Below are 12,064 nucleotides of genomic sequence, written 5' to 3'. Positions count from 1 at the left end.
AGGGGCCTCCGTGGAGGGATAGACGTCTTGGCTATGAACAGAAGAAGGGGGGTGGGGGTGGGAGATGTTGGCCTATGATGAACAAAGATCCAATAGTAGGAAACCTGACACGTGGCTGGGTAAAGAGAATGGGGACCTTGCCAGGCCCTGGAGGAGCCCTGGGAGAGAAAGGCAGGAAACCCTGGGTAGGACCTCCCTGAGAAAACCATGGAATGTCAGGGCAAGCAGTTCTGAGGCTATTTTGATAGGAAATGGAGCAGATGTTGAACTTTGTTATTATTATTATTGTTGTTGTTGTTATTTTGTCTTGCAAATGAGGATTTGAGCCTAGTTTTAGGAAAAGTTGAGGCAGTGTGGAGGATGGTCTGATGAAAAGAATTAAGGAGGCTGTGGCCAGTCATGACCTTTCAGGGAGGGAGAACCACCCACAATGAAGGAAGCAGGAAGGCTGAGGGAGGGGACTCCAGACGGCTCCCAGGGGACCCTCTAGCAACTTCTGTGCTAGGCACAGAGGGTGGAGGAGCCGGAGTTTGGCACCTGGGTGATGCGACATCCGTGGGTGAGGGATGTTGGGGCAGATCTGGGGAGAAGTCGGCATGTGGCAGAGCCAGTTTGGTTTTAGACGTGACACAGGGGAAGGAAGGACGGGCAGTCTGGATGGAGATTTCGCTTACAGCCTATTTAGGAGGATGGGGTTGAAGTTTAGAAGAAAGGTAAATACCTCAAATTCAAAGTGCCATTTATCCTTATTAGGATGTGAAATCACTAGATCAGATAAAACCTTCAGGGGGAGAAACATTTGGTGATAGAATCTCAAACACTTGGAGGACTGGAGAGGAAAAAGGGGGACGTTACAGGAGAAAGCAGAGGGGCTAGGGCGTGAGTGCACTAGAGGGAGGAATTTCAGAATGGGTTAGGATGTCTGGTCTAGGTGGTGGGCTCCGGGCCTCTGCACTGTTGACATCTGGGGCCAGGTGTTCCTGGTTGTGGCCGCCCTGTGCACTGAAGGGCGCTAAGCAGCATCTAGCCTCCACCCACTAGATGCCAGTAGCATCCCCTTAGTTGCAGCAGCCAAAAATGTCTCTAGATTTTGTCAGGTGTCCTCTGGGAGGCAAAATCGCCCCCAGTTGAAACCACTGCTTTTGGCTGAGAAAGGACCCTTAGACTTGAGTAGAAATCACCAAGATTTAAAGATAGATTAGGGCCAGGGAGAAAAAAATCCCAGCATTTAACTCCAGCATTCCCCTTTTGTCCACTCTTGTTGATTTCCTGTAGTGACTGGCTACCAGAATCTGAAAACCCCAAATCACTTGGGTGACTGGGGGTCAGAGCTGAAACTCTACCTCAGATCAGCAGTGGGACTTGAAAGACCCCAGAAGTGTGGCCAGATGTTTGAAGAGCTGACTCACCCGAAAGGCAGCTGGGTAGCCTGGCCCCAAGGATCCAAGGACCCAGTGTGGTAAGAGTTGGGTTACTGGTGGGTTGACTGGGGGGGGGGGCACCCTGATTGGTGGGACTATCTGGTGAGCTTGTTGACTAAGAGAAAAATGTGGCCTTGACCCAGATGGAGATGGCCAGTGGCGGTGGACAGCCTAGCCTGGACCTCACTGCACCAGGGCACAGCTTTTAGGATCTGCCATCAGAATTTTAGAACTGCAGAGTATCTTGGGCATAGATTTTCGACTCTGGATGGATTTCTATCAGGGAAAGAGAGAGAGATTTTATAGGGATGAACAGGAAGGAGGAAGGAAAATTAGCTAATGGGTTCACACGGCTCAGGAGGAAGGCAGGAGAGGGTGCAGGGTGCTAGAGGGAAGGCTGAGCTGCGGTGAACCTGTGGGCCAGGGTCTGGATCCTGTCCCAGTGGGGTGGGCGCCAGGGAGGGGCTGCAGTGAGGTGATACCTCCAAGAGAGGAGGGAGGGACTGGCTGGTGGAATCCAGGTTAAAGTTCCTTGAAATCTGTATATGTAGCTACTTAAAAAGAACAGATTTTCTACACTTGATGCATTAAGAATAGAATGGGAAGCATTGCTCTGGTTTCAGTTAAACTGAGAAACACTATTCATGTTTCAGTTATACACTGCATTTCTTTTTTTTTTTTTAAACGGAGGTAACAGGGATTGCACCCAGGACCCTGTGCATGTTAAGCGTGTGCTCTGCCACTGAGCTACACTCTTCCCACCAAACGTGGCATTTCTAAGGTCAGCCTGTCCAGGCCAATGGCCCAGGAGCCACAGGTAGTGATCAGCTAGCTGGCTTTCTGTAAGTAGGTAACCCCCATGGAAAGGTATTTCCTTCACTGCTGATGCTTTGAATGGCACCAAGGCCACCTGCAGGGACATGACATCCCCCCCCCCCCCCCCCCGGCCTCCCAAACTCTGTCTCACGGCTCTGTTGATGCCTCCATGCTGGCACACAGCATAATCAGCAAGGAGGGTCAGTGTACTTACATGTGGGGATTTTTACTCATGGCCAAAGGCACAAGGCCCATCCAAATTTTAAGTAGCTGCCTGTCAGCTTGCTTTCTTAGCTCATCCCTGTTTCCAAGAAAGAGAAAGCAAAGTGGAAGAGGGTCCCTGAGAGGGAGGGGAGGTGGGCAGGAGAGAAGGGAGCAGAAACCAGGGGGAAGTGCTCTTCCCTGGGTGGTGGATTTTTCCCTCTCCAGGGCTGGGAGGGAGGCAGTTTACAGGGGCCTTCCCTGCAGCCCCTCATGTCATTAGTTGTCGGTTACTTCCAAATAAGAAGATGGAGAAATCTTTTCACCAGTTGTGAGGAAAAGGCAAAAACAGAAAGGTGAGGACCCAGAAAAGAGAATTCAGGCAACACTTACATTTCTTCAGCTCCCAGTGACAAATGGTTTCTGAGCACTACTGAGTAGCAATGAGACTTTGAAGCTGTTCAATTAATTACTGTTCTGTGAAGACTTGCTGCGCCCATGCCTTTACCTCCCAGTATCTCCTCTGCCAGCCTTGGCCGGTGGAGGCAGCAGCAGCCTACTGCTGTCTGCAGAAGGGTCTGTGTGACCAAGCTGTTTCAGGCAAATGCCAACTGCACGGAAAATACCTCCAGTGGATGTGCGTTAGTTGCAGATGCAAGGCTGATGTTAAAGACAGTAGCAGCCAGACTTATGAAAGACTTAATCTGCTCAGATTAAAAAGCCCCCAGAGGCCAAGGGTTCCCCACCATGAATTCAGACCCTTCGTTCAGCTCACTAGCCATTCTCAGTGGCCCTCATCTTGGGAGGGCTGCCCAATTCTGCTGCAGCCAGACGTGAGACTGGCACCTGACCACCTGCGCTTGTACGGTGGGTCCAGACATCCTCCAGTCACGGGACTGTGGATTCCTCCTCCAGGCTGGCTGATGATGCAGCAGAGAATTTCAAGCAGAAAAAATTAACAGCGCCACGGGAAAGGGGTCTAGGAGGGGGGCAAAAGTGGGGGCTGGGATGGCAGGAGGGAATCCTGGAAAATAAATTTGGCTTTAGTGGAAGCTCTATTTAAAATGTCGGTAATTCATGGTGGAAATTCCAGGCACCCTGGGGGCTTCTTGGCAACGTCATTTGAATTTAAGGGGAATGGTATATTTCACCTCCTCACACAACCTCAATTACCCAGAGAGAATTTTCCTAATGAAGCCTAATTGAGACAGGACATAAGCCAGTAAGCCAGGGCACTCAGAAGCCGCCTCTTGCCTGGGGGGAGGAAAAATGTATTTGTCTGCCAGGGGGCTGGGGGGCGGGGCCGCATCCTGGGCCCTGAGCCCCTCAGATTTGAGATTCAAGGCCTCTTCCTGAACCAAAGTCCAAGACTAAGGATGTGAACTAGAAAACAAGATTTCCTAGGTTTTAAATCTTTCCATTTGAGGCATGCGTATGACAACTCTACTGCACCTATGAAATTGAAATTGCTGGGCCAGGCCGGTAAGAGACTCTCGGAGGGAAAGCGCCGGTAACGGTGACTAATCTGAGGTGCCCAGCAGTGCGGTCCACTGCCATCCCCGGCTATGAAAAATGCTCTTCTTAATGCCGACCTGGCGTCGCCCCTGCTGCCACCAAGTATTTAAGGCCTGCCATGGAGTCTCCCCTAAACCTTTTTCTCCCTAAATCTCTACTTCTTCAACCTCTAGCCCTGATATTTATAGGCTTTGTGATTCCCACCTCCCAATTTTTTCTCCCTTCTCAGGTGTCCTCATCTCCCTGCATCTTGCCATTTCCCTGTGACTCCCCCCAAACCTTCTTTTCCCCTTGTCCTCAAATCTCCCCTCACATCACAGCTGCCACCTGCCCTCTCTCCATGGAGCCCAGTCTTACCCTGCCTTTCTGATAGCTGTGCCCCCTGTTAATTCATAACGTGTTCACCCTAAAATAAACCCATGGAATGAAAACTGGCTGTGTCCACACAGGAAGCTAGGAAGGCACCACACAGGAAGCTAGGAAGGCAGTCTCCCCAGTTCTACCCTGGAATAGGGAGTTGGGGGGGGGGTGCCAGCTCCTCTCAGATGTCCGGTCTCTACTGGCTGAGTGCTGTCAGCAGGTGACAGTGGCCAGGGCCTGCAGACTCTTGGCCTGGGGAGAACTAAGTTACTAGGCTGTTTACTCTGGCTTCTCTGCCATGTGCATTAATGAGGCACTAGCACCAGCATTGGTACTAGGGGCTTTGGGGGACAAAAACCGCAGGAGATTTAAAAAAGAGAAACATCAGTAAAATTCACCTAATATAAAGCCTTGTAATATGCAGCACCCCTCAAAGGAAAATATAAAACAAAAATGGGATGTTTAATCACTTAATTTGACATAAGCCAGTTTTTTTGTTTTGTTTTAGACATTTGCTTTCTTTTATCTCATGCATTTGCAGGAGAGGCAAAATTGGTTTGAGCGGAGTGCAAAAAAATCTTAGCTAGTGTCAGGTCCCGCAGTACAGAAACAGAACCACAGCACATCTGTATATCTGTGCCATTAACATTTCATGGGAGAGGACCAATTAAAGAAAAAAGAATCTGAAAAAGCTCCTGGGCGGGGATGAGAATGAAAAAACCAAACCAAAAAAAAAAGGTTGGGAAAACTAGTTTATTAACTGGCTGCATCCTCTGAGCCATTTCCTCAGGTCTAGCCTAATCAGGACTTTGGAAAGTGCTACTAAGTAACACATTCAGCGCTTGTGGTCAGTTAACCAGCGGGGCTGGCAGTCAGTCATCTCCCTCCCAAAGCGGCCAGCATCTCCAGGCTGCTCTGGGCAAAGTTGGCTCCATGCTGTGCCCCTCCCCCAACCCCCTAAAAGCTTGTTTTCTGATGCTGAAATCAGGGAGAGCAGGTGGGGAAACACCTGCAGACCTAAGAAAACCACTAAATACCTGTTCTTAAGGAGGGCCAGGTTTTTCCTCAGGCGAGTAATAGGACACAGTGGAATTCTGTAATTTCTAACTTACCTGTTTGTCTGTGTATCTTCTAACCTGCCTCTAAACCATTTTTGCCCCCAGTTCAAAACCAGATTTGAGAACAACAAATCAGATCAACACAAAACAGATTTCTTCACAACTGGTGCTTCAATTTTATCAACTTTAGAACTTTTCTGGATCCATTAGCATTCAAATCATTTGGGCGAGTCAAATTGCGCAACTCAGGGCTGCTTAAACTAATCAACCGCATATCATTGGAGCTGAAAGGGATGGGAGGACCATCTCTTCATCTTCTTCCTGTTTCACATGAACTAACGGAGGCAGAGGGTGCTGGGTCTGCCCCAAGGCTGCTGGGCAGGACCAGGGCTGGAAGCTCCTTAGATCCCGTTGCCCATCTCTGGGGCATCAGGACTCAGAAAACAGCATCGTTAACCTGGCAGAGCAGGACAAGGGACTCCCGCCCCCGCTCTGGAGCGTGGGGATTAAAGATGTAACTTGAGATTCTTATCCCCCTTTGCCTGGCAATTTTAAGAGGAGACTTCACTCGCCCCTGGAAGCTTAATCTGATTCTAGTGGTTTGTTTCTTGTGATAGGTCACTTTTCTGTTAAGAGACATACTTTCCCCAACACCATGGTTTCTACTCAGTTTCCTCTCAATAGCTTCCCTTTGCTTGAAGAGCAGTGATAATACAGACAAATTAAGTAAAATCCAGACCGGTTATTAAACAAACAAAAAAAGACCTCATTCTTCCCAACACTGAAGTTGCAGCTTTCTTCCTCATTAAACCTTCTATCACAGCTGCTAAAAATGAGGGCTAAGAGTAAAGGGCGGTAAGCAATTCCAGGGAGGGGGCAGTTTCTAGTGCGTTAAAGAAACATGATCTTAAAACAGCTCCAAACTTTCAAATTCCCATTTCTTGAATTCTGATAAACACAGATTAAAAGTTTTGTTTGCCAAACTTCAGAAGTAAACCTAAGCCAGACTGTTGACAACACACAATATTTGAACATGCTGCATGATTTTCCAACTCAACAAGTTTAGTTAAAATGGTCCAAGTAAAAGCAGATTTCTATTAAACAAATGATCAATGTAGCAGAGTAAACAGTCCTGAATATTGGAGCATCACACTTAATTAGCTTCATTCTCCACCTCCTTCTCCACCTCTTTCTCTCCCTGTCTGAAATATGGTAATTCACCCAAGTGGTCAATAACAAGGTCTGCTTTTTTTTTTTTTTTTTTTTTGAGGCCATTTCCAAAGCTGGAAGGGTAAAGTAAGCCCATTCAAATGCTAACACCCCAGTTGGGCAGGGCAAGACAAAGGGCTAGATGGGAGACTAGTGAGTTGGGAATGCTAGGAGAACTTGCCAGAAACACCCCTGGAAAAGAAAGGCAGCTGAACACTATTGTCTTAGGTAGAAAGAGGCTTTGCAGGGTCTGAGTAGCAAAATCCACTCTCCTTGGAGAGGGTCCCAGGCACTTTCCTAGGAGGGCTGGTATATTCCTCAGGTGTTTGGTATGCTCCCAATAGCTCTTCCACCCACCCTGCAGCCAGGATGGAAGGAGAGGGTGGGGGAGGGGAGCGGAGTCGGGGAGGGGGTGTGGGTGGTTAACAGGTTTTCACAATCAAGTCGTTTTTGGAGGAATGTCTGAAAGATGGCAAAGCGTGTGTTCCTAAATGGGGACCCCCTCCCCAATAACTAACCTGGTATTATTGCTTACAGTTAAAAGAGCCAGCCCCTCCCTATACAGGCTTCTGTTTAAAAAACAGCCCAAGACTCGGGGGCAGAGGTATGGGCTAGGCGCTGAGGACTTTTTTTTTTTTTTAACTTGTTTATTCATCCTGCAACAAGGTGACATGCTAATTTCTTTAATGCAAAAACCTAGCTCTGTGGGAAAGCGGGTCCCCCGGGCTCCCCAGTTTGTGAAGGCAGCCCACACACTGGAAAGCATACCAAAAAAGCCTACCACACCCTGACTGCTTTTGCTTATTCACAAGAGACATTTTACTGGGTGAACTCAGGCTGCAGAGACGTTACCAGAAGGGAAAAAAAACCAAACATTTAATGCCACGGAAGGGAACACAGCATCGCTGTTTTTACACTAAGTAGAAATGTCAGCTTTGGGGAGCCCCCATTTCACTTAGGCAGTTTCATGCTTTCAAGCCACAGGCAGGGCACGCTGGACCCTTCTTCAAGTCCTCTGCAGCCTCCAGGCTTCAGGACACTCCCCTGCTGCGCAGGGAAGCTCCCTTCCCCGAATTTACTAGTGAAGACCAGACCGGCACCCAACAGCCATTAGTCAGCGCCACATCCCGGCATAACCAAGTTCTGGGGCGCCGCGACTCCTTTCCTAGGGGAGAGTCCTGGAAGGAAGACCCCCTGTGTTCCTTCCGGCCGCAATCTTAGGAGTCTAAGAATCTGACCCGTTTTTTCATTTCAAGTCTCCAAATGCTTCACTCCCCCCCCCCCAATCATTCGCATCAGTATAGCTCAAACCGGCGCAAAAACGAGTCGCGCGCGCGCACCTAAAAGATCAGTTTCCAAATCAGGTGCGGTTTTGTAAATACATATCGCTAATCAGTCTTTCCCCCCAGGACTGCCAAGAAAGGCACACTACGTGCCAAAGATGCGTTACCGGATTGCGTCCGTATTTGTGCTCATGCACCGGGACAGTTTCACCTCCAGGTTACAGATTCCAAGCTTAACTCCAACTGAGCTGAAAATGGCTGGTGCGTGCCGCTTCCCCTCCCCTCGGCTGCCGAAGCCGCCGGCCCCTGCCCCCTCTCGACCGCTAGCCCAAGGACTTGCGTCGGATCCAACACCTTTTCTCTGGCTCGGCGGGTGTCGCGCTCTTTGGAGACGCGTTGTAGGGTTCCCTGATGATAGGCGCAACTCCCTCTCCAGCCTGTACCTTGTTCTGCTTTACCTTTCCGCTCGCAATCACCTCGCTGACCTCTCAGCCTCTCTCTTACATCCCCAGGCCTTTGCGCAAACAGCCCGGGACCTCCTAGCAAAGCTGCACCGAGCTCCGCCGCCAGACCAGCTGCGCCAAGAGGTTGGCGATGCCCGACGTGACCAAGTTCGCGCCACCAACCTTGGTAGCCTCACGAGACTCCCGTACCTCCTCTGCCTGCCCTCCAAGTATGGGTGACTCGTGGGGAACTGCCGGCCGGCTCGGAAAGGTCGGCTCTGGGGCGCGCGGGCAGGTGCGCACGCTCTTTGGCGCGGTGTCCAGCCCCGCGAGCGCCCGGAGACGTGTGGTGGCGGCCAGGACTGGCGCACAGCCGCCGGGGTCACTGGTGCCGAGGTCCCGCAGATCCAAGTTGGCAGCGACGGGACCTGGGCTCCAGGCTCTGAGTGTCTTAAGCACCGCGCGCGCTTGGCTTTCCCGAGGCCGGCAGTCTCCGGAGTTCTTGCTCAGTCTCAGTCTGGTTACTTTACGCACATTGCAACAGTGTCGTTACAGCGCGGCGGCTCTCGCTTCCTGAAAGTTGGCGCGAACACCTCTTAACCATGTTTCTGGCACCCGCCAAGGGCAACTAGTTAGAGACTAGTTTCTCTAGGAGGGAAAAAAAGCATGTAAAGCAAGTGACTTACCCGTGCCTTTGGGGTGTGCAGCTTGAAACCTGGGGAGCCCCGGGATTCAGGCGCGTATCCTGGGCACCGGCTCCGAGACCTCAGGCTGTCTCCAGCAGGATGCGGGGAGCGTCCCGCTGTCCAGTGAGCCTTTGGCCACTGGGGTGCCCGCCGGAGCCCTGGGGAGAATTTGGGGAGCTCTCCCCAGCTCATCTTGGGCCCCCGCCTCTTTGGGCTAGCTAGCGGAGCCCGCTGTCTCCCCGCTTTCCTCCTAACCTGTCTTTCCTACTCCCTCCCTTCCTCCCGCCGCTCCCACACCGACCCCAGACTCCCCAGTTAAGCGGTGGTTAACCAACCTGGGTCCAGGAAAACAAGGAGAATCTGGGGCGCGTCCTCCATTAGTGACGCCGGATGGGGATAGGTCCCCTTTTGGAAGGGGACTCCGGGGATGGGTCGCGGCGGGTGGGCTTCTTCGGCTTGCAGCGGCGCTGCTGCTTCTTCTCCTTTGGCTCCTCGGACTCTTTGGGGTCCCTCGGATCCTTGTCCTCGGGCTCGGGCTCCTCCCCTTCTCCGGGGCTCTGGGACTGCTGAGTGCTGGGCTGTGCGCGACTGGGGGAGGCGTCGGGGCTCCGCAACCTCAGAGCGTTGAGACGCTCGGTGAGGGATTGGGCGAAGGTGGGGCGCTTGGGCACCACGGGGCCACGCTCGTCCTCGGGCTCGGTCTCAGGCTCAGTGGCGGGGGCGGTCTCAGGTTCGGTCTCGAAGTCGGTCTCGGACTCGATTTCAGACTCTGTCTCGGTCTCAGATTCGTAGTCAAACTCTTCCTCGTACTCTAGGCACTCGGGGAGGGAGAGCTCGAGGTCGGCCTCCTCTTGCTCGTGGTCAGATTCAGGGGGCCCGGGGAACACCTGGGCGGCGGAGCGGTGGTGGGCGTTAAGAAAGCTCCGGCGCTGGGCAGCCGCACGCTGCTGGGCTCGGGCGCTGGAGGTGGCAAGGGCGCGGAGGAGCGCAATGGAGCAGGAGAGCCAGAGGAGTGCGGTGGCTGCCCGGCGGCCTATGGGTGGGCACAGATCGTTGTAATTGTGGCGAGCCCGGCGCCACTGCTGAGCTCGGGACCTACGATCCATTCTCACGCGCACACTGCGAAGCCGACCCACCCTCTGGCTCTGCAGAGAGCGGCTCCGATATGCATCGGCTGCTGGAGCCGAAAAAGGTGTTCCCGGCGAGGTAAGAAGCTGGGTCCAGAGGTCCCAGCCCCACCTCGGTGGGAGGAGGAAAAGGGAAGCACCTACCTTCCTGACCACTCAACTTTCTAAAGCTCCGCGCCTCTGCATTCCTCTCTGAGCAAAAAGAGGGGATGGGAAAAGGGGAGGAAAAGTCTATCTCCTCCCGGCTCCTCTCTCTAAGTCTTAGACTCCGCAGTCTAAGACCCGGGAGAGGTGCCTCCGCTGGTCCTCTCGCCTGGGAGAGGAAAGAGGAGACTGAGGCGAGGAGAGACCGGCGGAGAGGTTCTGCAAAGTTGCGCGCCCGGACTTCTGCCGGGCATGTGCAGTAAGGAGGCGGGGGCGTCTCCCCGCGAGCAGCGCGGTGGCGCGGAGCCAGAGGCGCAGACCCTAGTGGGCCGGCAGGTGGCAGGAGGGAACCTTGTTTGAAAGCATTTGGGTGATGCGAGGGGCGGGGGGCCTGGCGGGTGCCAAGGAGCAAGCCAGCCAGCCACAGGTTAGAATAGTTGCGCAGCTGGGCGTGGGTTCTCCGTGGGGTCCGTACCCCTCCCCACCTTCTCCAAGGTTATCGATAAAATGAAGAAAGTCCGAAGCAGCTAAAAAGCAAACCACGAAATTGCAGATATTCCAGAGGAATGAATGTTCTGTACGTCAGTACTGACGATCCAATTCCGGGCATTTTCCAAGCTCTGAACAGTTTGAGGATAGTAACCCCAAGCAATCATTAATCCCGAAACTACCTTTGACAGATCTGTTACAGTGACTGTAATTTGAGAGCTCCCCCCGCCAATGCAGCCTCAATCGCCTAATTACCTTGTGGACGAATAAGCATCTTCCTTAAGAAGGGCCCCCACAGACGGACGGGGTGATGGTTTCCACCTCCCTAAACCCATCGGTGGACCTCCCTGAGCTCTAACTGAGAACATGTGCTGAAAGGCTTTAATTAGCTGGAACCGCTAAAGAAGTCTTTCCATACTAATATTCAGTAGGTACAACCAGTTCTCTGCCCCTGGGGGGCGCTTCAGGGCGATCAGCTATCAAGGAAACCTCACCGGCTACCGCTCAAATCTCCTTTCAGAAGTAGATTTTCAGCAAAGTTTGTACATTCAACAATTATCAAGTGCCTAGCACTCTGTTCTAGGTGCTAAAGGTAGAGGAGGGGGAAAAGAAAAAATTGTACATTAAGGAAAGGATATTTAAGATTAATCCGCTGTTAATCAGAGTATTAAACCACTCAGAATCCCGCCATCATTGTGTAATCTAGCGTGCGTTTGACAGGAGGAAATTACAGGGACAACCAGGGCGTTAGGGTTAGGGGGCAGCTGGACATCCCTAGATCATGCTGTTGAACCCCAAAGGTACATGTCTTTTTTTAGCCCTAGAAAATCAAATGAGCTCTGTGTCCTCCTGTAGGGGATCCCAGGAGTGGTCCTTGCTCAGAAAAGGACAGTACTTTGGCATCTCCTGAGTTCCAACTGTAACCTGACCACTGTGTCTGGGCTGGTTAAACATGGAGTGTCCCTTTTACCACAGTGACAAGTCCACAGGTGGTATAACTCAGCAAAACCACCTTCCCAGAATCCATGGAAGGATCAACAGGCTGCACAGGTGGGGGTTTTTATCTTTGAGTCAACATGGGGGAAACTTGAGGAGGTGTGACGTCTTATAATTCCTTTCCTTCTGAGGTGGTCCGCCAGGCCTTCCTTCCTGGTACTCCTTCCAGGGTCTGAAGCGTCCTACACCCACAGCTGTTACTCAGCGTGTGGATGGTCTTTAATGTTCCTGACCTGGCTTCTTGGCTGTGTCTGTCTTGCATCTTGTGTTTTTGGAGTTAGTTCATAGCATTAATACACTGATCGGCTTAAAGTGG

General features: G+C 51.9%; 2 protein-coding genes and 1 long non-coding RNA gene across 5 annotated transcripts in view; 1 reads left to right on the top strand and 2 right to left on the bottom strand.

Moving 5' to 3' along the window:
• Positions 1–9,453, bottom strand: part of LOC102513869 (guanine nucleotide-binding protein G(s) subunit alpha) — a 65,687-nt gene extending 56,234 nt beyond the window's left edge. For all 3 annotated transcript variants that reach the window (XM_032461448.1, XM_032461449.1, XM_032461450.1), the window contains exon 1: positions 9,328–9,453. In XM_032461448.1, the coding sequence (XP_032317339.1) occupies positions 9,328–9,370 (43 nt within the window). In that variant the 5' untranslated portion in view covers positions 9,371–9,453. The remainder of the gene's footprint in view (positions 1–9,327) is intronic.
• The window catches only part of LOC102509921 (neuroendocrine secretory protein 55), a 52,730-nt gene extending 42,245 nt beyond the window's left edge, over positions 1–10,485 (bottom strand). The window contains exon 1 of the mRNA XM_032461454.1: positions 9,328–10,485. Within this exon, the coding sequence (XP_032317345.1) occupies positions 9,370–10,098 (729 nt within the window). The 5' untranslated portion in view covers positions 10,099–10,485 and the 3' untranslated portion in view covers positions 9,328–9,369. The remainder of the gene's footprint in view (positions 1–9,327) is intronic.
• The window catches only part of LOC106729815, a 32,882-nt gene that overhangs the window by 761 nt on the left and 20,057 nt on the right, over positions 1–12,064 (top strand). Inside the window, exon 2 of the long non-coding RNA XR_001366223.2 lies at positions 1,276–1,459. This is a non-coding gene — a long non-coding RNA (uncharacterized LOC106729815). The remainder of the gene's footprint in view (positions 1–1,275; positions 1,460–12,064) is intronic.

The sequence above is a fragment of the Camelus ferus genome, chromosome 19 (assembly GCF_009834535.1).
Source record: "Camelus ferus isolate YT-003-E chromosome 19, BCGSAC_Cfer_1.0, whole genome shotgun sequence".
Lineage (NCBI taxonomy): Eukaryota > Metazoa > Chordata > Mammalia > Artiodactyla > Camelidae > Camelus > Camelus ferus.
This window is presented reverse-complemented; position numbering and strand designations above follow the sequence as displayed.